We start from the raw sequence: 27,446 nt of genomic DNA, 5'->3' as shown, positions 1-27,446 counted from the left end.
ACTCGGACCTTATCATCATTCCCCTTATGCACCTTTTCCACCTTTCCTAAAGGCCATCTTGCAGGATGACAATTCTCATCCTTCAATAAAACTATTTGCCCTTCTTCTATATTAGGAATTTCCTTTTTCCATTTATTCCTTTGCTGGAGCGTATGCAAATATTCACTTTTCCACTTAACCCAGAAATCTTTCTTCATTTTTTGGATAAGTCTCCACCTATCCAAATTTCCGATTTTTTCATCTTCCATTGGTTCGACTATTTCTAAAGGTGGTCTTCCAATTAAAAAATGACCTGGTGTTAAAACTTCTTGTTGGTCCTTCTCACTAACTATAGTGTATAATGGCCTTGAATTTAAGCATGCTTCTATTTGACATAAAAGAGTTGACATTTCTTCGTAAGTCAAAATAGTGTCGCCGATTATACGCTTTAAATGGTATTTCATTGACTTAACTCCAGCTTCCCAAATACCTCCGAAGTGAGGTCCTGCCGGGGGAATAAAATGCCAATCAATCCTGTCCTTTTCAAGCTGCGCTGCAATCGTTATATTTTCTTGTATTGCATTAAATAACTCTTGATCTAATTTTCTTGCAGCTCCTACAAAATTTGTTCCGTTGTCTGAATAGATATTGGAACATTTTCCCCGTCTAGCAATAAATCTTCTGAGTGCTGCTAAAAATGCGTCTGAAGTTAGATCGCTTACCATTTCTAAGTGTATGGCTTTGGTGGCCATGCAAACGAATACAGCAACGTATCCTTTAAATGTTTTTTGGCCACGATTTTTTGAACATTTAACATAATAAGGACCTGCGTAATCTATTCCAGTATTAAGAAACGGGAATGTCATCGTCACTCTATATTTTGGCAAGTTACCCATTATTTGCTGAGCTGTATTTTGTTTATACCTTGCACACGTTACACATTCTCTTAAATACTTTTTCAACGAATTTTTCAACCCGAAAATCCAATACTTTCTTTGGATATAGTTTCGCATTAGGTTTATCCCTCCATGCAATGTTTCCTTATGAGCATTTTTTATTAATAAGCTTGTTAGGTGGCATTTTTCTAAAATGATTGGATGTTTAACATTAAATTCTGCATTGGAATTTTGCAATCTTCCTCCAACTCTTAGAACCCCATCCTTGTCCAAAAAAAGATTCAGATGGGCGATACATTGTGTCAATTCCATTCAAGGAGGATGTCACCTTAGGAGATTCAAAGAAACAAGCGATAGCTCGTTACATGAATCTGGAGAAAAAACTAAAAAGAAATGAAAAACTTAAGGTTGACTACACTAAATTCATGAATGAATACATGGATTTAGGACACATGATTGAAGTGAGTGATGAAGGCAAATATTTTTTACCGCACCAGGCAGTGATTAGAGATTCAAGCCTTACGACCAAATTGAGAGTAGTTTTTGATGCTTCAGCAAAAACTACGAATAACAAAAGTTTGAACGACATAATGTGGGTTGGGCCACGAGTTCAAAAAGATATTTTTGACATTATTATTAAATGGAGAAAATGGGAATTTGTTGTTTCGGCAGACATTGAAAAGATGTACCGACAAATTAAAATAGATAATAATGATCAAAAATATCAATATATTTTATGGAGAAATTCTCCAAAAGAAAAAATTAAAACATATAAATTAAAAACGGTCAGGTACGGAACTTAAGGAGGTGTATACACTGTTAACAGCCAGGGGTTTATTCATCGACGATAAATTGATCATTAGTGCAAAAGTGCCTCTGTTTAGCAGGCATCCATCCAAATTGTTCAGGCTTATTCCGGTGCCAATTCGAAATGAAGATCGGATAATAATGGTGCATACAACGTCCGAATATTTAATTTATAATTTTGAGATAGATTCCTATCACATAATGACGGAAGCCACATTAAATCAATGTCAGAAATGGCAATTAAATAAGAGAATATGCAAAGGAAGTTGGCCCTGGAATTCAGCGAATGATAATGCATGTGAGATTCAGCCTCTAAAGCCAGATAAAGCGGCGAACTGCATCTATAAAACAGTAGTCGACTCTAAAAGTTACTGGGTAGAGTTAGAAAAGAAAAGTAGTTGGTTGTTTAAGGTTCCTGCGAATTCAAAAGTCCGTCTGCAATGTACTGGCTCTCAAATTGAATTGTTTGATTTGCCTCAGCAAGGAGTTTTAAGCATTGCGCCATATTGTACGGCAAGAACCGACGATAAAATTCTAGTTGCCCACCATAACATTCAGTCCGAAAGTGAAGAATTATTATCAACACCTTATATAGGAGAAGTTAGTGAAGTGCCGAAGATTATTTGGGATCCGCTGAAACTATCAATATTAAATCATACTGAGGAATTTGAACGATTGAATAATGAAATTAAATTTATGAAAGAGAACCATCAAAAATTGAAAGATTTACATTTCCATCATATTTCCGGACATGCTGGTTTAATTATTGCTTTAATACTAATGATAGTATTAATAATATATTTCATACGGAAATGTGCTGTGCAACAAAGAATGCAAGCAATAACCTTTGCAGGTCCGTTGCCAGTACTATAAATATCAATAGTAAATAAACAATAAAATAATATAACAAATAAAAATATACAGTCCACTATATCGTTGTTTAATAGAAAATGTACTTCTACATAGAAAAAGCAAAATGTTTAAAATAAGTTAATTGAGTACAAATTGTTGAATTAAAAATAATATAAACCATAATTGTAATCCAATAAAATTAAAAGCCAGAAAAACTAGGCCCATTGAAATCTTAGTTGCAAAATAAATGAACATATATCAAATAAATACAGTCCACTACTGTTATAAATGCAACTAATATACTAATGTACATCTCAGCTTTGCTGGCCCTTTGGCAGAATGTTCACACATGAACACGAATATATTTAAAGACTTACAATTTTGGGCTCCGTTCATATCTTATGTAAATGAATCGAGAGCGATAAATTATATTTAGGATTTTGTTATCTAAGGCGACATGGGTGCATTGCTCAAAAACATGTAATTTAAGTGCACACTACATGAGTCAGTCACTTGAGATCGTTCCCCGCCTCCTAAAATAGTCCCTTAGTGGGAGACCACAGATAAGGTCCTCGCCGCTCAAGATAGGCAGATGTGCCCGAGCGTGGGACCTCGATAAGGCGGGGACTATTTACTTAGGCCTCTGCGTAGGCCATTTACTTTAAGATGCGATTCTCATGTCACCTATCTAAACCGAAGATATTTCCAAATAAAACCAGTTTCTTACAAAAACTCAACGAGTAAAGTCTTCTTATTTGGGATTTTACAATAGCCTTGAACCATTTTGAAACAGCGGTACTCCGAAATATGGTTGGAATGCCGAGCAGTCTGCGGAATCTGGCGCAAAAAGCCCCTTGTGAAATGTTTTTTTGCAGCTCGTGACGAATCGACTCGCGTATCCATATCTCACATGCCAGGCCCGACTGGTTGCCTCCTCTGACCCGTCGTATAACTAAAGTCTATATGAACAAACATAATCCACGACGCAGTATTTCCGCTCTAAAAGTTCTTGATTAAACAAATCATAAAAACCAAAGGGAGGGGAGTAACTATATGGAAATACCACAAAAATTCTCGTCGTTGGGCAGATGAGGCAGGGATGCACAGAAGGGAAATCCTTTATAGAAACGAAACGTATAACACGTGTCCATCCACCTCAACAGGTCGAGCGGAGAGTACGTACGGCTGAATAACCCAGTTAACACCGCAGCAGTGGCAGGAAGGAAGTCAAGTGAAAATTCATCAGACACCCGGCCAAGAATCAGGGCGTCAATCAAGGAGTAATTGGTCAGTGGGTCGCGAAATAGCCACAATTTAACGGAAATAGAAGGGATAATTAATGGCAAGAACTAATGTATTACGGCGTATTAAAGGATGTCATTCGAATGGTGCCCGTCTTGGGGAAACCGGAACCAACTTACTCGTCACTGGTGCTCATTGACGAGTCGCCAGCTGCATCCCCTTCCCGGGGCTCAGCGTCAGGCGACGCGCCACGAGCTTCGTTGGTGCCTGATGCGGGCGGCGAGGACGAGTCCTCCACGGGCAAGTACCACGTGGTATGGGAGACGCGGCTGGGGAAAACGTCCTCGCCGCTGATGGGTGGCGGGGGTGTGGTGGGCTCCCTGAGCTGCAGCGTCGCGACGGCGGACTCCTCGAGCTCGGTGGCCGAAGCACGCCCACTATCTGCGCCCGTTATAGACATTTTCATATGCGCCCGTCGTTTTGCGTAATAATCTTTGCTCGCTTTGGTTCGTTCGGTTTGGTTTGGTGTTATTGATTTTGCCTGTTTCTTAATGTAGATGCGCTATTTGCGTTCTTTCGTTCCCTATGCGCTGGCACACATTTTGGCTTCTGCCCAAGCGTTCCCGAGAATGCCAGCAGTACGTATACACAGATACACACACGCGCCACCAGCCTACGCTTGGCGTTCTGTTCGGCGACCGGCAAGGGCGTCTGTTTCTCACACGATTCCACGGATGTCAGTTGGTGTATTGGGCACTGGGTGTAGAGAGCGAGTTGGGCGCGGACTGGCGATGTTATCCTGCTGGGGATATGGTCAGTGGCTGGTTGCGGGATTCGATGCAAGCTCCCAACAGCTGAGTTCCGTTCAGGGGGCGGAAAGACGCGCGCACCGCCGTTACCTATAAGTGCATTTTTCGCGTCCGCTCAACTATTGTTTTTTTTCAATATTTGCTGTTAGTGTGGCCGCGTGCGCGTTTGAGAAATACCACCCTGCTATGAAAATACCAAATCTGGCCAAGTCCAGGTGTTAGCCGAGATCCGCACCAAGATCTTGCATGTGGCAGTGGGAAAAGTGCGGTTCTTTTAAAATTGAGATGCATGAAAGCAATAAGTCGTTCAGTTAACCATAATTTCAACTGGCTTTGTTGGTGAACAAATTAAGCCTTAATCAAAATAAGTCTGCCTAGTTAATAATATGAGCAAATCGAATATTGGAAATGTAAGCGTGCATATAAATGTTATTTGCCAACAAACTTAAATCCTTTTAACTAACCAATGATTGTTTTGTGTTCATAATTTAGTTCTTTTGATTATTCCCATGCCATAAACTTGCCTTCCTATTACGCAATGAAGGAGTCAACTTACTGCGCATGCTTGCGCCTACAAGTATGCAACCAATTTGACAATTCCACTTGGTACTTTTACAAATTAACAATGGGATTTTAGGGATTTTTATTGCAACAGGCAGGACTTCAAGGGGCTCTATATTTTGCACAACTTCCGTAGTAGAGGCCATCTATGTCAATGCTCGTCAGCTGCACTTCGCTGCTTTTGCCCCCCGGCGACACGAACGCTCCCTCACCGACACCGTCATTGCTTATTAATGGACTACGTAGAAAGGACGATGGCCAAAAGACGAGAGGGGGAAGGGTAGGACGATGTCAAATGTGTGTCTATAGTGTAGTCGACTAGTAGGTCGCTGAACTCAGTATTTTGATATGGGAGGCTGTGCCACAGCCGGTTGTTCATTTGTGGGACAATAAAGAGGAAGCGCCTCTTTTTTTGTCCTATCGAACAGGCGGGTGGAAGACAACATAATAGCTTACTTGCGTAGAAAGGATTATTGAACATTGAATCATTTAAGGGACATTGCTACCGAGCTTACGAGCAATCGTTCTTTACACTAATTTAACTAACCAAACGTATATATGTAAATGATATCTTACCCTTCTAGATAAAGTCTTCGCAGCATTACACTTGGCAGAGAACGACTACGTCCCGTCCTGCGGCTTTTGTTGGTTATGACCTTCCTAAAATGGGAGACAAATTTTGATGACTCTTATCCATTATTGACCGTATCCAATTTAATTCCGACGTAGCCACTCATAATATTGTTGGACCGGCTGTCAGAGCTTGTTAGTCGGCAATAGCTCGTCAAAATGAAGCCATTAGCAGGAGCGGACGCGTCTGGCTCTAATCTGTCACTTCAGAAGTTGCAAGGTATAACTCACCTGATGACAATATCCTCCTTCGCCGCCTCCTGGGCAGTGCTATGGTCGGTTTCCGTCTGCTCCGCAGGTTGGCAAATGCTGGCAATTCCGCTACAAAGGAAGGTCCATGACGGATTGGATTTCTCCAGGCTTCGGAGCTGTGGGCCCGGGACTGCGTTGTCTTCATTAACGATCACTGAGGTGACATGGGGCTGCACGTTATCCAGCACGGTCGAGGGTTTTCCGGAGGCAGACGGTCCTTTTTTGAGTTCTCCCGAGGCACTTTTATGCTGACAGGCGGCGCAGCGTGGCCAATAATCGCATGTGTCCAAAGTTTTGGTGCAACTTTTCGTCGTTGCCGTTGCAAAGTACTCCGCTTTAACACTATGAAACAGCACGAGATACATAAGCCGCGCACAGAAGACTTCCTTAATCTGATATAGGAAATTAGAGGTGGGACCGCTTCCTTTGGGTATCTAGTTTGCGTATATTTGGTTTAGGTGGTAAGTTAGTACGTGTATTTTAGTACGGATGTAGCCAGCCGTGGAGCGTTTATGTAAGGAGTAAGTCTGCCACCACCACACAGTTCGGCAATTTGGCTACTACCTATATTAGTTAGTATGAATAAGCAGTCTCTTAAACACACACACCTACGGGTGCTTCTCTGGTCGTGTTAGTGCCTTGGGCGTTCTTAAATTTGGTTCAAGTGGTGGACTTCGGATTGTGTGCGGTTAGTTGGAGGATTAAGTTAATATACAGATAGCACGCCGTCACTGGGGAAGCCGAAGCTTCGGCTGTAGAGGTGTTCGTTCTAGTACCTGCTGCTACGCGGCTGGTTGGCCGGCTGCCTGTAGATGTAGTCGCCTCCCACTCCCACTGCAACCTCAAGGTTAAGGTCGTCCCGAGACCCCGGACTTTGGCGGAGGGATCGCTGTGACTTTAGAACGGTTGTAGGGTGCTCGTAGATTCGCGTCTCATTGCTCATAAAGTTGAGCTCACTGTTGCCCCCCGAGTTGATGGTTTCCCGATTCCGAAGCATCACCGGCAGTTCGTAGTCGCCGCTGTCCCCACGGCGGAAGTTCATGATGGGCGACTTTCGTAGCATTTCGTAAGTCAGCTCGTGGTCGCAAAGTCGCGTCCCGTAGCTCTGAGGACTGCCCGATTGCCTCGCCTGCTGATGGAGATTGTTGGAAGAGGATCCCGATGACTGTGGCGACCGCGTCGCCTCCATTCCAGACGCGCTGACAGGCGAGTTGGACTTGCGCAGACGGGAAGACGACGTGGACGCCATTGACACCTGCCCGGAATCGGTTGCAGGCTGTAGGAAGCGCAGGCCACTCACACTTCCGTTGCTGCCGTTGTTGTTGTTGAGCACGGCTTCGCAAATTTCGTCGTCGAAGGAGCGGGACTCCCTCTCCACGCGCAGATTCTGATTGCTTCCGCTGTCTCCTCCGCTGCCGCTAGTGTGGGCGGTGCGACTTGAACCCTTTGCTCCTCCACCACGGCTGAAGTTGTTGTAGTCAAAGTCGAAGGAGCGCGCCTTGTCCGTATCGTTTTGTCGCACTCTCACCGAGTTGTTGGGTGGCGCAGGCGAATTGACATGGATCTTTGCCCCCGCTGGTGAGGTTCGGATAGTGGGGGGGAAAACGCCCCCACCTGGGACACGGGACTGCTGATAGGGAACACCTACCGACCGCTGCTGCGGGACCAGAGCACCCACGTTAACAATGGATTTGTGCGCTCGGCTTGGAGAGCGTTCGGTTAGTTGCAACGATCTGGAAAGGAGACGTCAGGTTGAAAGTTAAGTATTGCAATGTAGTGCAAGCCATTTAACCAACCTCGAGCGTCGAATGCGGTGCTCCTGCTCCGCCTGTTTCGCGGTCAATGCGCGTCGATGGCTGGTGGAGCCACTTCCGGAAATGGCGGCCGAGGGTGTAACAGTCGTGACGCCGGTGCCATTAAGGGGCTCGTGGGACTCGCCACCACTGTAGCTGGAGCTGGAGGAGCTGCGTGATATGTTGGGTGGGGTTTTGTCCTCGTGCCGCTGGCGGCCCTCAAACGTGTTGCTCCTCGAGCTGGAGCTTTGCCGGGCGCCGCCCAAGGAAAGCTGGGACCCCTTTCTGCGCCGTTCCTCGGGAGTCAAAGACCTGGACTCAGGGGTGTTTGATCTTTGCTTCCGTAAGCTGCTAGTCGAGCTATGGGAGTCATTCCGATCTGGTGTCAGGGATCTCTGGCGTTGCATTTTAAAAGGCGATACGCTGACGCTATTCGTTCCAATTTTAGGAAACTTGTGACTGCCGGCGGATAGAAAGTCGTTCAACCCGCCATCTTCATTGTCCAGCTCATCGTTGGAAAGATCTGTCAAATAAACCTCAATTAGACTGGGTCTACTGGCCACTTTTGGACCCAAAGAACTTGCCAACGAATAATAACAAATAGTAACGCCAGTTTTTGTCGCTGATTTGACAGGCGATTTTCTGAAGCTATTGGCCGCTAGGACAAGGTGCTCCTGCACGGACTAAACTATAAAGTGTATAAAAGTCGGACGGACAAGGTGCACGTGACACTTCGCAGGTGCTTATTTCCCATGTGTTATTATCGAGCAACTTTGACAAGGCGGAAGTTATTGGCAATCAAATGATGCTGTCTACTGACCTGATCTCGCACCGCTGTCGCACGAATTGAGGCGCTGGCTCTTGGACGTGTCAAAGCTCCGGAAACGAGACACTCCCACATTCGCCGTGTTTGGATGCGCTAACAGAGGTCCGGCACTGCCCACGCGGCTGAACTGGGACTTACGGGAACGTCCCAGGGCGTGGGTTTTGGAACGCTCAGCAGTCCTTTCGAAACGGGAGCGCGGCGAATACTTGGCCTGACTGCCAGTGGGGACACTGTAGACAGGAGGCGCCTCCTTGACAGCGGCATTTAAGTAAGCAGTTGTGGTCTGCGGATGCAGATACTTGGGCGAGCTGTCACGGCTGCGAAGTGAGCCACTGCTTCCGCCGCCGCTCTCCCGTTTCGTAAGGTAGTTCGGAGAGTTGCCGGTCAGGGTGCTGAAGTTCGGCGACCGTTCCCGCTGGCCTGCCAGAACGGCCAGGTTGAGCAGGCGATCCGACAAGTTTCCATCAAAGCTGCGGGAAAACGTCTCTACGTAGCTGTCGGTGGGCGTGTGGCGACGTGTGTCGTACTCGAAACTACGGGAAAATACCATGCCTTTGGCGGAGCCATTAATGGGGTTTTGAGGGTCCATCTGGGGCTGCGACCGGAACGGCACAGGCAGGGGCAGAGGACCCTGCTGGCGTCCTGGGTTGCGCCTCTCCTGACGCCGCGCACTTCGGCTGTTGTCCTGGAAAGCGGGAGGTGGCGAGAGAATTGGAGTGAGGGGGGAATCGAGATCATTGGGACCCTTCACTGGCAAGAAGCCAGGCCGTTCGTTTAGGATGTTCGCCAGCTGGGGATCGATAATCCGATGGCCCGGACGCAGGGAAGGCTCCCGTATGGAACAGCCGCTTAACCGTGCTTCGTTCCTTTGAATCAGCTCTTCTACTTTGGAGCCAACAAACTTCGGCTCAGTCATGCTCATATTGGATTGATGCTGTTGCTGAAGCTGATGCTGTTGCTGATGCTGCAGGATGAATGACTGTCGTGCCAGGTCTGAGCGTCGCCCAGGATCCGTCAGCATCGCCGCAACACGTCCGCCACCATTCTGTTGGGCGTAGCTGAGGCTTCGGTAGCCCCCGCCATTGTCATCCTTGTTGCCCCCACGCCTCGTGTTGACCTGCACCCATCCGGACTTGTTCAGAAATATTTCCTCCTTCTTGGTGGCGGGAGATATGGACTTACGTCCAGTGCCGGGCACTCCATAGAAATTTTCACCGAACAGATAAGTGGGCACTCCATTGGAGCCAGCCGTCAGATGGGAGGCGGTTGCGTTACCATTTGCTGCGCTCCCACCCATGTGGTAATGCATTCTGCGCGCCTCTAGCTTCTCGTTGAAACAACGATTGGACGCCTCCAGACTCTCCCTTCGCTTGGCGACGTACTGCTGGAAGGCGGAGAGGTGTGTCTGCTGCTGTTGCGACTGCGGCTGCTTCTGCTGTTGGCCGGCTGCGTTGTTCTTGGGGCCGCTTATTTCTGGCTTTTGGGACTCTGGAGAGGCTGCTCCCTGACGTGGCTTGGGGTGCTGTTGTCCTGCTGCTGCGGTCGATGCATCAACCGCTTTGGCATCTTCGATAGCTTCATGACGCTGCTGCTGCTGCTGTTGCTGTTGTTGCCTGTGCTTGGAGGGGCTGGTGCGGGAGCGGGTTCTGCGGCGTTTGGGGAGTGCGGGCAGTGGTAGTGTGCTAACGTCTAGTTTCTCAAGAGTCGACGAGGAGAGCTCGTCATTCTGCGACTCCCTGGTGATAGAGTCGCGTGTCAGGTGACTGTCGTCCGATTGAGCCTCGCTCGAGTCGATGCAGGCGTAGTCCTGGCGTGTCAGTGCTCTTAGGTGCGTTGGATTCTCCGCTGTCCCACAGGCAGGCACATCGGATGTCGGGTCACTGTAATATAAGTGCGGGAAATGAAGTAGAACATCTGAAATCATTAGTCGCTCCCCCCATTTCAGTTCTCTAGTGTCGACTGCTAAAGGGTTCACAGTGAATTGACTTAGGACCCTTATCCGTTCGAGCGCTAATGCTCTTCCAGCGGCTGCCGGCCTAATGGCTAGGACAATCGAGCCAGGCCGAGAGCCGGCGCTCGAACATCGGTTCAATGTCCGGGAACATGGTTCAGCACTCGCGTGAACTCGTTGACATCTGCACCGATGCACCGATGCACCGATGCAGCAGTAAACGCTGCCACAGCAGTCTTGTGCAGTTTCACCAGCTGTAAGTGCTTTGCCTTGTTGCTGCCACTGCCACTGCTGGTGGCTGACAACGACGCGTTTTCGAGTGCTGGTCGCAAGTTGAGCCCAGGGGACGCAGGCAAAGGCACTAACTCAATCGCAGCTCAAATTTTGGTAAAACTTGGCCGGCTTCGGTGTTCTCGGTGGGGCAGGTCTTTCGAAAAGCTGTCAACGTTTTCTAAACATGACCCTGGACTGAACAATAGGTGGGAGAAACTGTGGCTAAACCTGTTGGAAAAACAGTCGCGGAGAAAATGACACACGCACTTAAATATAAGCTCTTTTTACACTAACTCATTGTGAACGCTGCGATTGCAAGGTGCATAGTGGGTGTCATGACTTTAAATTAGCGTAAATTAGTTACATTTATGGTTAAGAGTGTCATTGGTTAGTACAACTGGCCTTTGAAAGTGTATCTCTCAATTTATATATCATCGATGCTTCGTTGGAATTTGTAAGCGACTCTAAACTCATCGGGATAGGAACGCAAGAATCTGTTCATCCCCACGCTTTTATTTGGCATACAAATACAATCACTTCAAAACTTGTCATACCAAAATGGTCAACAGCCAACACCAAACGTTAAAGTCTTCGGATTCTTGCCTATCTGCCAAATTATCTTGCTTGTGTAGGCGTTATTAAGCCTAGTTCACTTTGGGAAGCGTTGATATTTTTTGAATGTCGACCAAGCCGAATCGGAAGAGTATCTTGGGCATTCAGCTCTTCTTGTTGGTCAGCCTATTAAATATTTGGCTAGATATCAATAGTAGTCCCACGTCGTGACTGCTCATCTTATTACCATGAAGTATTTCTTGTAATCGCAATCTACTTCTGCGGGAAGGTCTTACTTATAAAATTGTAGCTAAAAACCGAATATGATACTGCCATTCGGTGTGTAAACTGTGAGGTAAGGCAACTATTAGAAAAAAGAAAGGTCTGCTCGACTATTTCTTAAAAGGTCATGCGAACTCTTTAGTGCGTGGGCATAAAAAACGATCAACGACGGCCCACGTGATTTGATCAATTTGCATGTATTCTGTTAGAAAACCAAACCATAACATTAGCAACACAAAATTGCTTAAAAAATATTATAAACAATAATGTATATGTAATGTAAAAGTATGTTGCTGGTATTTAGTTAACCAGGAAGTGGCGGTATTATATCTATGCTGGGGCATCTATGAGAGTGCTTTCAATTCTTAATAATTTGTACTAACTAAACTCAAATTCCATTTGCGGCGAAAAAAATTGTTTACTATTGTGACTTGAAGCTGTGCACTTTTCAGTCAGCGAATCAAACTTTGCTAAGAGCGGGATGAATAATTTTCGCAGTGAAAGTTAAGTGACTAAATAATTACGATTTACATACCACCCGAGCCAGCAGAGAATTCTTCATACTTTCTTATTAAATCAAACATAACAAGAGGACATAAATCTTGTTCCCCAACGCACTTTGAAACAAGCCTTTCATTTTCCGTAATATTCGAAGAGAAAAAGTTTTCCCTGAAAAACGTGTGCGCATTTCTTTAAAAAAACTCGGTGTCTATTGAGCAGCAGTGATTGCAGGTTTGGATATCGTAAATAAAGCACAAAGCACTGCGCTTGCATCTGCGGCATGCATCATAAAACTGGTTTTCAATCATGTTAAGCCGCACTTGTCTTCACAAAGCAGAGCGGAGCAGGACGAGGGCGAGCCGAGGAAGTGGAGGAGGAGGACGAGGACGCGGACGGGTACTAGTAAATCGATTGCATTATCTCGCATACCTGTTAGGCAACTTGCACTTTTCCATTTTACTAGCCCAGAAGCTGCTTCTTCGATGGTGCACGATGTGGTAACGTTGGTCGAGCTCCAGCGGCATTGACTAAAAGCCAATGACCAAATGAAGTTGCGGCCATAGGAAACGAGTTTCTCGTTTTCCATACCATATTTGCAAGCCCGTGCTCATAATGATCGGTCTCATAATTATCGAATGGTAGGCTGCATGCAATTTATAGTAAATTAATGCAATTGCGAGTTTCCAGCGAACTTTTTATTTTCGGATTGAAGGTTTTGAAGGTCGTCCCCAATTTCGCAAAATACCGAATTGTAGCAATAAGAGCCACACGGTTTCTGATTTCTGACTTCTGATTTGTCGATGGCCCTGGATTGCTTTTCTCACTGGTTGTGCCCCTCATTGCGAGCTGAACTTGTTTTCAATTAGCAGCGCTTAAAATTTGCCCGTTTGCTTGAAACTTTACCTACACCCTGTGCGCTGAATTAATCAACCGCATGGCTCGGTGCATAAATAACTCGTGGACTACACGGCGTATGCTTAACATGTGCATTAAAACCCACACAAAAAGGCATCAGTGTGACATTAAGTTATTATTTCTTCCTCTGCAGCTTCAAATAATTAAGAAAAGTGCGGCCGTGCACACACACATTGGTTATGTATGTGTGCAAGTGATTGAATACCACACAAAAACGAAAAGAAAGAAAGGTCAAAATATATTTATGGCTGGTCTCGAATCGGGGGTTTTCAACAAACGATGGGGAAAGCCAGGAGGCGAAGCATTTTGCTAAAATTATTGATTGCCGAATTTTTGTTGAGAAGAAAGGGAAATGGATATCGCGCAGCACAGGACGCGCTATTGAAAGAAACTTATATAGTTATATATTGTTTATAATCAAGGGAGATGGTTGGAAAAATGTAGCATATATCCACGAATCCACTTGCATTAGCCACTCGTTGTTTTCCTGAATTTGTGCTCTGAGGTTGATTTATGTCTATTCACCATGCCCCAGGATATTTACACGCAGATGTAAGCGCGCCGAGTTCTGTCATATGTACATGTACACTGTCATCCATCACGTGAACGTAAGGTTTGGTAATTAATTACATTAATATGCCCAGCTGCTTTAAGACACACTCGACAAATTATCGCGAAAGAAGAGTTGATTGAACGGGCAATCAAGCATCAATTCAGTAGGCTTTTAGCCCGGCACTTGCTTTTCAAATGGTTCACTCAGGCCATAAAAACACGGCGATGTAGCTCCTTCCACAATTGAACTTTGCAGCCAGCTGGGCCCTTAGGTAATTGATTGCACGCCGATAAAGTAGCCAAACATTGAATGAGATAATCTCACGAATCAGACCACTGCCCAGTTCCAAGGGATGCAAAGTACATACCCTATCCGGTTGGGATTGCAATTGGCGAGCCAGCTGCTGCCGCCGATCCCCCATTTCACCTCAGATACCAGTCGCTTTAAAGTGAAGTTTCAAGGGGAGGCTAGCACAAGGTGATGCCAAATGTCACCCACAGTAACCCTCTCAGGAGCTGCTGCGCATACGGTTGCCTCTCGTGGAGTGCACATAGCTTCATTAGCCCAATTACCGCACTTCAAAATCGAACCATGTGGTAATGGGAATTTACTATTGAAGTTCACTAGTTGATTGACTTTTTCACCGATGCCCCTGTCTTTTGGGGAGCACGAAATACACTTCACTTCACTTCGCCAGAGTCCTGGGCATCCTGAAAGCAGCCAGGAACAACAAGTGTGCGCCGTGCACAGATGCTTGTCCCGAAAATGGCTCCGTCGCCACAAAAAGTTCAGGTGACCAGCACTTTAAGTTTCACTTTATAGATTGGGCGCAATGGCCGAGTCGCGTACCTGTGCGCTACCGCTGGCGTTTCGCTGTCCGTGTTGCCCGTCTTGCAACTGAGCTCCAGCTCCAATACGCTGTTGCTGGCGCTCGTGTTGCCAGCGTTGGTGGTTGTTGAGAGTGCGCGAGCAACATTTGTTGCTGGCGCGGCGGTGCGCTGCCCCTCCGAACATGTTGGTCCAACATGTTGCCTGGGGGCTTCTGCTGGAGTCTTCTTTTCGTGTTTTGTTTTGCTTGCCTGTTCGTCACCAGCCCCCCCAGTGTCCGTGCATTCGGGCGGGAGGTGGGGAGACGGTTGGCGAGGTCGTGGTCGGGGTCGGCAGAGTGCGGCGGAGTCCAGCTTGCTCTCCGCTTCGGCCGAGCTCCCGAGCTCGCAGCTTGGGGTTGTGGTTATTTTACTGTTGCCATTCCCTTTTGGTCTGCCCGCGATGGAGGACGCCTGCTCACGCCCCTCTGGCGCAAGGGCGGCGGGAGACGGGGAATCATCATCCTCGGCAGAGTGCGCCACTTCGTTGTCAAAGGCGCCTTTGCGATTTTCGTTTGTTGCTGCCCGTGTGAATGTCGCCATGTGGGATAGACTCTGTAAAAAATCATTTAATTGAAATCTTATTCATGTTCATTTCAACTCGGCCCCTTTTCATAATCAATGTTCCCCATCCATTTATTCCGAACAACTATTAATCTATGTTCAGGCTGTAACCGAGTTGGCAAGTTTCTGTGTTCTGCATTTTTAAAAGTTCGTCTTTCAAATAAATGTACGCTTTGGAAAATCGATTTTAAAGTCAAATATATCTAGTATTAAAAAGAATAAAATAAGTGTTTGTAATTCACATTACACTTTTCCAAACTTCTGCTACCAAAAGCAAAGCACTCACCTTTTTCGAAATATCACCGGTATTCAAGGGCAAGATACCACCGCCAGAATCCTCGCTGCGTGCATCATAGAAGACGTCGTTGTCGTCAGTCTCCACTGCACCTGCATCCGTGGCTCCGATTGGGGCTTCCGTTATTGGATCCGGTGGTCCGCTGAGACTCTTCTTCTGAGTTTTATTGGAATTATCGTCAGCCGTAAGATCGTTGGCGTCGCACTCCAAGCTTCGAGACTTAGTATCGTCTCGGAAACCCTCCATATTGGCCTTCAGCTCCTGGAGGTCGGAATATGTAGCGGGAGAAGGCGGAGGTGGAGCCGGAATGTCTTTCCTGCGTAGGCTGGAACAGGAAGCGTTTGGATTTGTCTTCGATGCGCCTGTGCGATGGTGTCGTTTGCCGGACGGAGGCAGCGGCAACTGATCTTCAGGTGCAACCTTCTTTTCGGGAGCCTCTGATCTAGTTTTTTGCGTCAGCTTCGGACTTTGTAAGCTGGCCGCTGTTATGCTCCTGCTGTTCTTCTTCGGAATGGTGCCCGTGGTAGACGCAACGAGCCTGTCCAAGGAGGGATACTCTCTCCGGACAGTTGGTTGACTTTTTCGCTTGCTAGGCGTGGGATCTTCTGAAATAATTCAAGCGTTATTTACAGCGGTGTACAATAGAATTCCACATAAGGTGTACTTACTTGCGACGGTAGTCTCCGGTAAAGGATTCTGTGCCTGGAGACTGGTCCTTGGTGCAGGTGTGGGCTTTACCCCGGCAGAAAGCCGACTCCTGCTTAGCGGAAGAGTAGTTACCAGTCTAGTTTCCTGTGAGGCGGCCCGCTTGGGACTTCCTTTGGCATTGCTTATTGTGCTGCCGCCAGCTCTTGGACCACTCCTTGAGGACTCCAAGCTATTGTTTCTCTTCATTTCCGACTGGTAAATGCTACGTTTTACGTCGTTAACATGCTTAAAGAAATCTTGGGCGTACTTGTTCTGTTTTAGGTCCGCGTACTGCTGCTGCTCCATCGACGCTGGTGGGGTTTCCAGTCGCTCAACGTGATCGTCTTGTGTGCTAGATGGCAGTGTCCCTGCTGCAGTTTTCCGCGGGATTCCGCTGCTCCCTCCCCGCGCTATTGATCCGTAAACATCATCGAAGTCTGAGCTAAAGTAATTTGACGAGCAGTCGCAGTTTCGGCACTCGAACCGGCAGTTGTCCGAGTAGCTGCACTTATCGGGAGCCATCATAGACCCTCCAGTCGCAGTACTCATTCCGATGACCCCATCCAGACTGCAGCGTCTACAATCGTATCCGAACCTGCCTTCCGAGCTCCCAAAGTACCGCCTTTGGCCAGAGTTCGAGTACACTGAAAAGAGACTGGAATCACTGACGCGCCCGCCATGTCGCCGATGAGGATGCCGAGCGTAGCGTTGAGAGTTGTCGCTGCTGCGAAGGGAGAACTCGCTCAGAATGGATGCCTTTGAGTCGCTCTTGTACATCTGCGGATCGTAGGGATCCACCAGTATCTGGGATCCTCCAATGGGTCTATTGGCAGCATACATAAGCGGATGCAGTGGCTGCGTCCCACTGACCGCATAGTAAAGATCCCCAGTGGCAGGAGCTGCTAACACATTTGCCTCCAGCCGCGCCATGGTATTATATTTGTGATAGGGAAGCGAGTCGCTCGAGGAAGAGGACTTCGTGTTAAAGCGCTGTAAGGAAGCCGCGCCTGCGGACAAACCTCCTCCGTTCTGATATCCCACTATGAAGTGCTGCTGGGGTCGCCGAGGCGGAGTGGCGGACCCTTGAGTGGCCCCCGTGACCTGGGCCAAGAGCAGACTGCCACCCACGGCATAGTGATTTGGCAGCTGGCTATTAACAGCTGGCGAGTGGTATGGCCTCTGGTTCGCATGGGGCAGGTAGTATCCACCATAAATCTGGGGTTCACTTGGCGTGGTGGTAGCTGAGGTCGATGTAGTAGCAGAAGACTGCTGGAATTGTAGAATCGGGTTATAGTCTCCTGTTATGGCCACCGGAGTCGTCTCAATTTTGTAAACGCCTGGATTGTTTGGGTTGTACGACTGGAACTCTAGTATATGGGCGGTCGGCACTTCGACCCCCGAACCACTAGGCCGCGAATCCATAGTGTTCTCTTTCCTATGTCCTTGGTTGAGGTACTGCTCTTCCTGTGTTTGCCCAGCCTTCAGTTTCTTACTTGCTACTTGTTCAACTTGGGCCAAGCAATATTCACAGTTTTCCTTGCTGCATTGCTCCATACAAAACTCGCAGTCTGCAAATGCGGGATTGGTGGCGCTTATTCCATGCGGATGAGCTCCTTTTTCCAGGCTGTGCGTCTCTTGATCACACATTGTCAGAGCAACGGGCATCGCCATGCCGGTGGCTACTCCTGTTGCCGACGAGCTCACCGCGTTGGCCGTGTCCTTAAAGAAGATCTCCTCGTAGATGTTTTCCTCGCTGCGGCAATGTCGTTTTTCGGCCTTCAGAGGTGACTCCACACAGCCACTGCCAGCTGGGGTTCGCTGTTGGTCCACTAGTTTTTTGGAGCTCTTTAAGCCCTCCTTAAGCAGATAGTAGTTAAAGCTTTTAATTCCAATCTCGCCGCGCAGGAACCGTTTGCCAATAGCAACTTTCGCCGCGTCGGCGGCTGCATCTGCCGGTAAGGTGCAGGCGGAACTCTGAGCGGAACCGCGAGCAGAGTACCCGTCATCTAACTCACTGACTTCGGTTGGGACACCACCACCCGGCCCCATCTCGCCGTAGGGCTTCCGATTTCGCTCTTTGCGGACTCGTGTATCAGCATCGTGGCCGACCTTAGCAACAGCTCCCGCCTCCCGCTTCGGATGCCCTGCGGCCTGATGGCGATTGTTGTCCAGGCTAAGATTCCGCTTTTGCTTCGAGGTGCGCTTCTGAGTTCCCTTCTTTTCCGCCCTTTCGGAGCCCGCGGCGGCCAGATTGCGCTCTAAGCTGCGCACCCTGCGGGTCATACCACCTTTGGTTTGGATTGGTTCCTGGGCCTCGTTGTCGGTGCTGCTCGAATCACATTCGTAGTTTATGCTGATGGCGGTGCTGCCGGAAGCTATTGTGCCTGTATGGTGTTGTTTGATCTTGGCCTGCTTTCCTGGCACATACTGATGCAGCTCCTGGGTCAGCTGGTTCTTGGTCAGTAGGCTGCTGGATGATGGCTGGCCGCCCGTATCTGACCTCGTTTTGTGTTCCAAAAAGGATTTCCCGGAAATGCTACTGCGACGCATGGGATTCGCCAAGTGGCTTATGTCCTCTGTGTAGGCAGGATCATCATAGATCCTCTCGCGCACGGATGTGGCTGATCGGTCTTTGGTCTGAAAGAAGATCTAGTTGCTCAAATGTCGTTCCCCTCTCACAACTCACAACTCACCTTAACTTTGTTTTTCTTCCGACTTCGGTGCGGTATCGTCACATCTGTCAATTTTAATAGCTTTGGTCGCAGTGACCTCTTGGACACCTTGCCCCTCTCATAAGTCAGGTCCAGAAACGTTTCAGTTGCCATCTTTTATAGATTACAGGCAAATCTAGAAAAAATGATTTTAAAGGGCCAATTTGGCTGAAATCTGCAGATAGTGCCATTGAAAATGTGTGTGACTTAACTACAGCACTTGATTGCTTTTAATTGAAAGTGTGTCATGCATTTCAAAAAAACATTGGTTATCAGTCATTCCATAAAATATGTACATGCAGGCTCTCCTCATCTGTATCTTTATTGTTATGATTGTGGGTCATTTCCCCCTGCGAGTGAGTGATAGCACAGTCACTTTAGGGTGTGGCAGTGAAGGATACGCAGTCAATGCATTTGGTCTAAAGCTTCCCCTCGCCAAATTACTACACATGGTTGGTTGAGCCAAACATATGCATTAGTAACAAATACACAAATAAGAGCAAATGGGCACAACTGTGTGGGTCGGGTGGGCCCACTACAATTTTATTAGTTCAACTGCACACGCACCTGCTCATTGTCTGTGGCAAGAGGGCGGAATCCTTGAGCCATTAAAACACGGCTTGAGAGTAGAAATCCATCCGACTGGCATCGAAGTTCCAAGTTAGGTGTGCCACGAATCTGGCCAAAAGCCTGCAAAGTTATTAATTGGCCCGCGTTCAGGTCATAGTTGCAATATCACTTATTCCCAATCGTAAGCATTCAACCTTATATACACACACACTGCTCGCCGTTGTATTGTATCTTCCAAGTGCCCTCCTATTGCGTGCAGTGGGACTTTATCTGTACAACTGAGGCGAGAAGCGATATTCAAACCTTCCGTCCATTACGTTAAAGCCGAACTGAATTGTCTGCGCTCGCGATTCCTGCGGCTTGTGCGCTCGTGAATGGGAAAGTTGCTTTCCTTTCAGTTGCCCCATGCCCAGATTGCTCCGACAACAGCTTACAAGGATGCTGAGCCAAAGAGATTGTGGGACGCCGTTGTGGGAGAGTACCAGACAAAGTGCCAAATGAACCCGACGCCTGCGCCCTGGCTCGCCAGTTTGACGTTTCCACATCCGCACATCCGCAGTATACTTCCACCACCGGATTGCCATGGGGGCAGCCTCGTGTGCTTGCAACATAAGGAGAAGAGGTCCAGCCACGAACCCTCGCCAGAATCAAAATCTGCATCGAAAGTAACTAGACGGAAGGCATACAGTAAAGATGATCCGTTTACTTTTGCCAACTGAGTGTTCGCAGGGACGACACTGCGCATGACTCACCTAGTGGTGTGAAGTGCCTAGTTGTTGATTGTGGAAACATTCCTTCAAGAGTACACACATGTGTCGTAGTTTTTTAACACGTGCTCACGCACACCATCACATGGCAGCAACATGTTGCTGAGCTTGCGTGCTCGTGCTGGACTGAGTATTCCTGGAATCCTGCATTCGTATAAAACCGTAACACAACATTTTCCACAACATTACGGCTATGTATCCGCCTAGTGGGTGCACTGTTACCTTCAAGGAAGCATCAACTACTGACATCTGCATTCACGTTCCGCAGGGCAATCCGCTTTAAATGCCAAATCAGAAAACTGTTTTAACGGACTAAAAATTAAGTAGTGCGGCATATTTTAAATGTAATGTTTTTAGACTTTTTTACTGACTGTTAGTAGGTAGACTTTGTAAAATCCTAGCACGTGAATATTTTTTTTTTTTAAGTTTTAATGTAATTTTTGGGTGAATCAACAGTATTTAAAGGGCACATCAAACGCACAATCTTTTTAATGATTTATGAAGCCACGGGTCCAGTTCTTGACAACAGGCCTAGTCTTGCTAGTTTTTTCCACCTCCTCGGCGTACATTAGCTCACCCAGCTTTCGCTGGTTTTCTCGGAACTGGGATAACGAGTCACTGAACTGATTGTAGTAGTGCAGCACATCTCGGACATCGTCGATCTCACTGGTTGCTAGAACACTAAGAAACGACGTAAGTTCAAAGAGGGTGGAGTCATTGTCGTTTCCATTCCACCGCGGGATCGAGAAACAATTCGAGGGGTGAAACTTGGTGGCATTTCTATCCCAGTCCACGACAACCACTCGCTTTAGGTCTCGGTTGAGGTTGTCAAGATTCTTCACGTGGTGCCCTCCATCAAAGTGCGTAGAGTCGCGAACCAGGCGATACATAATACAGCCGTTCGTATCAAGTGCGTCGACCAGCGGGAACACAGTAACTCCTTGCTCCGCCGTGTAAACAACGATCTCAAAGTACTTAGCACATTCTTTCAAAAACAAGTCAACGCCAGGGCGCTTCTTGAAGCGCCATCCTGTTTCGTAGGTCCAATCGGGATGTACCAGCACATCCTTAATCTCAAGTACCAGAGTGTACGCCGGCTGCACGTAGGGGGGCTGAAGGGGATCAGGAAGCAGCTTTTTTCTCGACGGCTCTTTGAAAAACCGTTGAAAGCGGTTCACCGACTTCCATGTCCGCCACATAACCTGCTGCATCCGTGGCAGACAACTGAATTCGTCGATTACTTCATTTCCGTGCTCATCCAAGGACGGCCTTCCATAGAAATATATAGCCCAAAACGAGAACAACAAGCTTCCTATGCCGAAGAGCCCAAAGCCCAGTTTCATCCGCCTAAATGCGCGCTCCAATTCTTTCAGCTCCTCCTCCTCCTCAAGTTTCCGCCGCGCACGACTCTCCTCGTCGTTGGACTCCTCAGAGGTTTGTGGAAAGAGCTTCGTTAAAATTTGCGTAGACGTCTTCTCGTACGTCGAGTAGTGTCGGTGGCCAACGTAAACGACGGATGCATTGCTGAGGCTCACACGGAGTCCAAGGCACGAAAAGCGCCCAAGCTCCATTCCGGGTCTTCCAACATCTCCGCCTTTACGGGGCTGCTTGACCAGTGCGCGTCGCAAGCCGGCGGTCAGTTTGCGGCAAAACTTGGGCCAGCCACATAACACCCGTTCAATGGCTATTAAAGACATTGGTAACTTGAAGATTTGTCTGGCTCTCGAAAGATCGATGAATTTAAAGGGGGCTTGCAGTTAAGTAAAGAAACACTGTTAAATTTAACATCTTTATGTTACCCAGCCGAGTTAGAGGTAACGTTTTCTTTTGTGTAATGTTAATTCAATTTTGTCGCAGACGGTTATTTTACTGTCGCGTCTAATATTAAATAAAAACTCAGAGCCAACTAACAGTTCTAACAGTTTGATTACTCAACAACAGGTCTCATTTTGTGGAGATTTTCGCGGTATTGGGGTTTCTCAGAGCTTTGTTTCAAGAATTTCTAAAAAGTACTTTCATATAGCCCTAAGAAGGCTCTGAATAAAACCAATTCTTTATTGTTGTTCATGTAGTCCGTACGGGCTAGCGTTTGAAAATTGCTTATTTAATATTACAAATGTTGCTTCCGTATACGTATAAAATAAATAATTTTCATTATCAAGACGAAATGCGACCGGCTCCTGTAAAGAGAGAAATTGGATCAAACTTATCACAAAAGGGTTAAATTCGCCACTTTTACCCTTATCCCTCTGCTTTTGCTCTTTTGTCCGACGACTCTGCCCGTGTTGTTTTCCTCCACTCGAATTGCCATTTACTTTGCACTTCTTGCTGACGGTGCGCACAGGATTGCAGTTTTGATCACTTCCGCCAGTTGCCTCTGGTTCCAACTTATCCTCTCTGGTTATTTGTCCTCCGACGCATTGAGACCATTCACCCTTTTCATAGCGGCAGCCTACCGAAGGAAGTACGCAAAATTTCAAATTAATTTCGGAAAAGTATTTGCTGTAATGAAGAAGGATGCACTCGCTGCATTGTTAGGAACAGGAACTGCAGTATTTCCCAGAGAACGAAACGAGTCTGTGGCGGGGAGAACCCAAAGTGGGCCGAAGAGAGCACAATCCTCCCCAGAAGGAAGCATTCTTGTATATGGGTCAACAAGAGTGATTTTTGACTTTTGTGACCTTTGGGCCTATTAAGCCGGCAATGACACCCCCTGGCTCTTTTATGGGAATGCTCGATTCTACTACGTTTCCCTCTTGGGGAGGCGCTGTGGAGGATTATTATGTATATAGAAGTTAACGCGCGCACCTTTCTTGCATTTCTTTTGTATGGTCCGCGTGGACAAGCAGTTTTGCTCTCCTTTCCTTAGGGACAGGACTCGTGAACGCATGTTGGTCTTGTGATCGCAATCGGACCAAGCGCTCTTTGCGTATCGGCAAGTCGATCCTGTTAAAAAGCATAGATAAGACTTTGCATTTAAAAACTACTGAATTCTGTCGTGGCAGTCCTAAGGCTTACCATTCTCTGGAGTCGCTGCCTTAGGCCCTTTCCTATTGCCTCCATGATGTTGGCCATGTCCTCGCTGCTGCTTGGATCCTCCTCCTCGTTGTTGCTTATCAGTGTTCTTGTGGCCTTGTTTGTGATTTGGTTGTGGTAGCTGTGATGACAGTGCCCCGCCATTTTCCGCAACCACTAGTTTTCTAGATCCCGACTTGTGGGCCCCAACCTGCTGAGAGTGCTCTTGCGGCTTGTTCGGCTTACGATTATTCCTGGTGCGGTGGGTGTCACTTTTTGTTGTAGATGTGGATGCGACTGTTTCGTCCTCCAGGGTGCCCCGAGCTGGACGAATGTGTACTACATCGCCCGACCTCTTTTCCATGACCAGACGAATGCCATCAGAAAGGCTTTCGTCACGAATCGACAGCGGATTGTGCGCCAATACCACCAAAACTAGGTGCAGAGCCGTGGTTACAGTCAGTATAAGATTCATAACTATTTCGGAAACCTAAAAAAAAATAAAAGCATGGAAATAAAACATAATTAAAAATATATGCCTTAAAGCCGAGCTGTAAAACAAACAAGATTGCATTGCTTTATTTTTCTTTAAGAGTTTGGCTCAAAGCAGTAACCTATTCAGTATCTATACTTAACACATAAATACCTATACCGTCTGGTTTGTGCAAACATGAACACCATGAAGCCGGCGCTATGCAAGTTTGATATATTTAAAATAGAAGATGGCCAAAATGGAGATCAGCAAACTTGTGACCACTCTTGGGGTTGGTTAGACGCGAGCTCTAAAAGTAAATATTCGAGTGATAACGTTAAAAGCGACTCCTATGGTGATGCGGACAGTGGGCTCTCGATCCTAACTGGCGAACGTCATAATTCTGAGAGGCCTAACAAGCTGCCCCTTGGATGGGAAGAGCGAATTGTTCACAGTACCAAGGAGTGCTACTTCTACGACACAATTACCAGGAAGGTATATTTCACACTGCCTCCAAGCCCCTACCGAGAAAAGAATAGGAATGCCTGGGGCGCCGTTCTTGGGGACTACCCTGAGTGCAATGACAAATGCACGCTCCGCTGCAGACACATCCTGGTGAAGCACAACGAATCGGACAGGTGTAGTTCATATCGTGAACGGGTGGTAAGGAGAACGAGGCAGGAAGCGCTAAATAAGATAATGCATGCGAGGGATCTAATTCAATCAGGCAAATGTGAGTTTGCTGAATTGGCAAAAATGATCTCTGACTGCTGCTCCGCCCGGCATGGCGGTGACTTGGGCCCCTTGAGCCTTACACAAACGTCTTTCGTCTTTGAGAGAAACATTTTGTTGCTGAATGATGGCGAACTATCTGAGATTTTTCAGACGAACGCAGGTTATCACATCTTGTTGCGCACCCCGATTAATTTCGATAATTACAGGACAAAGATGTCCAGAAGTCTTACAAAAATAGTTATTGCCAACGAAAAAGCGAAGTCCAAAGCCCACCTAAAGAAAAGCAAATATTTTTACAATTTGACCAAAAAACAAAAAGCCTTCCTATGCAAAAAACGGCAAACAGCAGATTTCGAAAGTATGTCTAGTTGTCCGGATAGTGTGTTTTTTAAAACTTCTCGTTTCTCAACTTCTGTGTCTGAGCCACCGGAAGAGCAACTTAATATAAGAAATCGAATAGTTCACTCTCAATTGGATGGAACCACGCGTCTAGACCAATATGTAAAGTTTATAGAATCAAAATATATAGGAAAGAAAGTAATCAAACTTCAAAACTTTCTTATTAAAAAAGAAAAGGGAAAAAATTAAAAACAGAAAATCTGGGAGAGCCGAACATTGCGCAAATACACACATGCAATTATATTAAGGGAAAAAAGTTCTGATTAAAACCTGCGCTAAAGCAGAAATAATAAATAATAAGAACGGAAATTTTAAGGAATCTGAAGTTTTTACTCAAGCTAAACATCTGGCGAGCATATGAGTTTTCGTGCAGATACATTTCGTATATCTCCCCCATTAATTTCCATATATTTTTAGAAATAACTTGCGATCCAGCCGCTGCTCTGCGTATCCCTTCACAAGGAGTCCTAACTTAAAGGCACAGCACCCACATTCCTTTAAATCCGCTAGCCCAACCACTCTTATACGGCTGTTCCACTCAACGCGAATACTCTCCGGACGACAACAGGAAGGAAAGGGTGCCCTGCACACGCGCACTCGGCAAATCGCCATTGGAAACTCACTCTCGCAGAGATACGGGCATTAAAGACGGGTTCAAGTTATGGGCTGTTGTCCAACCAAATACAAATCGAGGAAGCGGCTTGAGAAAATGCACTTCACTGAAAGACAGGCGGCTTGCGATCGTTACGCTCGCATTCAGAGCTGTGGGCAAACTGAGTGGGCGAACCGTCGCAACTCGAACTCGGTGAACTCGAACTCGAGAGGCTCGAAAACTGCTCAACCGAGAGAGCGCACTGAGAGCGGGAATGGGAAGAGAACTGATACTGATATATGCTTTTTATACCATTTACAAATCCATATACAGAGCGATGAAAAATTTCTACGAGTATGTGCCTCCTTTTTTGCCGACTGCATATATGTATGTATGGAGACTATGGATTTCATTAGAAGCACACTTGACCATTTAATTTGAAAAAAAATAATGTTTTTCGCATTAGCGCATTTGAAAGAAGTAGGGAAGTAAGCGAAATAAATGAAATATAGAAAAGATTTCTCCAAATCAGGACAGGTCATAACGTCCGACTCTTCCGTCCGATTAGAGGGAGTGAGAGGGCAAAGTTATGCATTCCGTTTACCGTTTTCCTTTTCGACTACTTAATCGAAGCCAATGGACAAAGACAAACAGCATTCTTGCATGCTCCGCTGTTTTGTCAGTGATAAGATAAGCCATCCTTTATATACACATGGGTGTGTATGGGTGCACATAAGTACACAAGTGAGCTAAATGTAAACAATGACCAGGCATTGTGTAACAGATTGGAGTTCTTCGAGCAGTTTTATTATTGTGTATATCAAAATACGAATAGATACAGTTTTGAGCCACTTTTGAGCATATATTTTTCCCGGAGTTCCATTTGGAATACGAGAGCTCAGGCAAACATGTTTTGAGTGACTTCCCTGAGTCAGATTTACTTTGGTTAAAAAACAAAGAGCGAACGCAGACGAGTAAAACGAAAAAAAAACGAAATGTATGCATGTTGGTTAAAACCACTTTAAAGTGATAGTATGGTAAAAAAAAGAACCGAGAAAGGTTTCGAAACACGAGTAAGAAATGAGCAACTTTTATTTGTATAACAATATGATGTTAGTTTCCTTGTTAAATGCCAATCGAAGTTCCTTAATGTTTTAAAGTAATTAATTAACACCCACGTACCTGTGTATATATGCGTAAGAACGGGGACCTAGTTTTAATTTTTTAGTTTCTATATTCACCGACTGGAGCCCGTACTGTGGGATGCCTATCTACATCATTTGGTAGCTTTAAGAAAAAGCCGGATTTACCATTTTTATCCCACGAAAGTCGAAGTGCGCATGGTCATTCCTAAGGAAAAGGGAACTGCTAGCACGCAGTTAAAAGCGAGGCATAACAAACAACCCGAAAGATATTCCAGCAATGGGAACGAATTGATAATCATAAACCATAAAGCTTACTTGTATTAAAATGGTAGAGTGTTTTATTTCATAATATCTGTATTTATTAAAGTTCATTTACTTTTTCTTGTGTTGTATACGTACGTAAACAAATTTCACTTCACTTTGGGGGAGTCGCTTTCATGATGTTCCTTACGGAACTCAAAGACTTAAAGGAGATAACTGCCCCTAAGGATGATGTGTATGAAATTCATACTATGAATTTGAATGCTGTGACTGAGCTGTTCTTCTTGACTTCGTCGTTCGTAGTTGTGAATGCACGGGTATGGATGTAAAACTGCTTACAGATAGATACATTAATTCGTAGTTAACGCTCTAAGTTTATATATGTACGTGTTTATTAAAAAGATAAACCATGTCTTTGAAATGGTAAATTTTTGATCAGAATATATATGAATGTAAGTATGTAAGTATGTCTGCATTTCGACTTGTATATTAGTTTTGGGAATCATACTTCCAAATTTATATGTTAATTGTACCCGGTAAAAGTGAGTTGTAAACTACTTTAAAATGCCAATTGCCTACACTGCAACTACGATGGATCTGTGTTTAGACCGTCGCATCTCATTCTTCGTCTTTCAGAAATTTTTCCTCTACAGTATGTCTTTATTTTTACAATATTTACACTAAGTGTTTTAT

General features: G+C 46.2%; 4 protein-coding genes across 5 annotated transcripts in view; 1 reads left to right on the top strand and 3 right to left on the bottom strand.

The window, feature by feature from the left end:
- The window catches only part of LOC117141630, a 34,831-nt gene extending 15,905 nt beyond the window's left edge, over positions 1 to 18,926 (bottom strand). Inside the window, exons 1-9 of one of the 2 annotated variants that reach the window (XM_033305165.1) lie at positions 18,780 to 18,926; positions 16,068 to 18,723; positions 15,391 to 16,004; positions 14,524 to 15,095; positions 8,642 to 10,527; positions 7,825 to 8,344; positions 6,805 to 7,761; positions 6,008 to 6,370; positions 5,723 to 5,806 (exon numbers count right to left, since the gene is read on the bottom strand). In XM_033305165.1, coding sequence (XP_033161056.1) covers positions 5,723 to 5,806; positions 6,008 to 6,370; positions 6,805 to 7,761; positions 7,825 to 8,344; positions 8,642 to 10,527; positions 14,524 to 15,095; positions 15,391 to 16,004; positions 16,068 to 18,723; positions 18,780 to 18,911 — 7,784 coding nt within the window. In that variant the 5' untranslated portion in view covers positions 18,912 to 18,926. Of the gene's footprint in view, positions 1 to 3,955; positions 4,718 to 5,722; positions 5,807 to 6,007; positions 6,371 to 6,804; positions 7,762 to 7,824; positions 8,345 to 8,641; positions 10,528 to 14,523; positions 15,096 to 15,390; positions 16,005 to 16,067; positions 18,724 to 18,779 lie in introns of those variants that run through there. The other variant, XM_033305166.1, reaches the window with a different exon arrangement.
- A 1,616-nt stretch (positions 18,927 to 20,542) lies between these two features.
- On the bottom strand, positions 20,543 to 22,053 carry LOC117141636 (mitochondrial import inner membrane translocase subunit TIM50-B). Its single transcript, XM_033305190.1, has one exon. The coding sequence runs from the start codon at positions 21,829 to 21,831 to the stop codon at positions 20,623 to 20,625; it is 1,209 nt and encodes a 402-aa protein (XP_033161081.1). The 5' UTR covers positions 21,832 to 22,053; the 3' UTR covers positions 20,543 to 20,622.
- A 101-nt stretch (positions 22,054 to 22,154) lies between these two features.
- On the bottom strand, positions 22,155 to 25,539 carry LOC117141638. The gene is made up of 5 exons (XM_033305193.1): positions 25,379 to 25,539; positions 23,153 to 23,639; positions 22,943 to 23,080; positions 22,374 to 22,586; positions 22,155 to 22,314 (listed from the first exon to the last, which is right to left on the bottom strand). The coding sequence occupies exons 2-5, from the start codon at positions 23,622 to 23,624 to the stop codon at positions 22,292 to 22,294; spliced, it is 846 nt and encodes a 281-aa protein (XP_033161084.1). The 5' UTR covers positions 23,625 to 23,639; positions 25,379 to 25,539; the 3' UTR covers positions 22,155 to 22,291.
- On the top strand, positions 23,718 to 26,890 carry LOC117141637. The gene has a single exon (XM_033305191.1). It carries the CDS (start codon positions 23,820 to 23,822, stop codon positions 24,942 to 24,944), a length of 1,125 nt encoding a protein of 374 aa, XP_033161082.1. The 5' UTR covers positions 23,718 to 23,819; the 3' UTR covers positions 24,945 to 26,890.
- Positions 26,891 to 27,446: the final 556 nt, after the last annotated feature.

This window comes from Drosophila mauritiana, chromosome 3L, assembly GCF_004382145.1.
Source record: "Drosophila mauritiana strain mau12 chromosome 3L, ASM438214v1, whole genome shotgun sequence".
NCBI classification, from domain to species: Eukaryota; Metazoa; Arthropoda; class Insecta; order Diptera; family Drosophilidae; genus Drosophila; species Drosophila mauritiana.
This window is presented reverse-complemented; position numbering and strand designations above follow the sequence as displayed.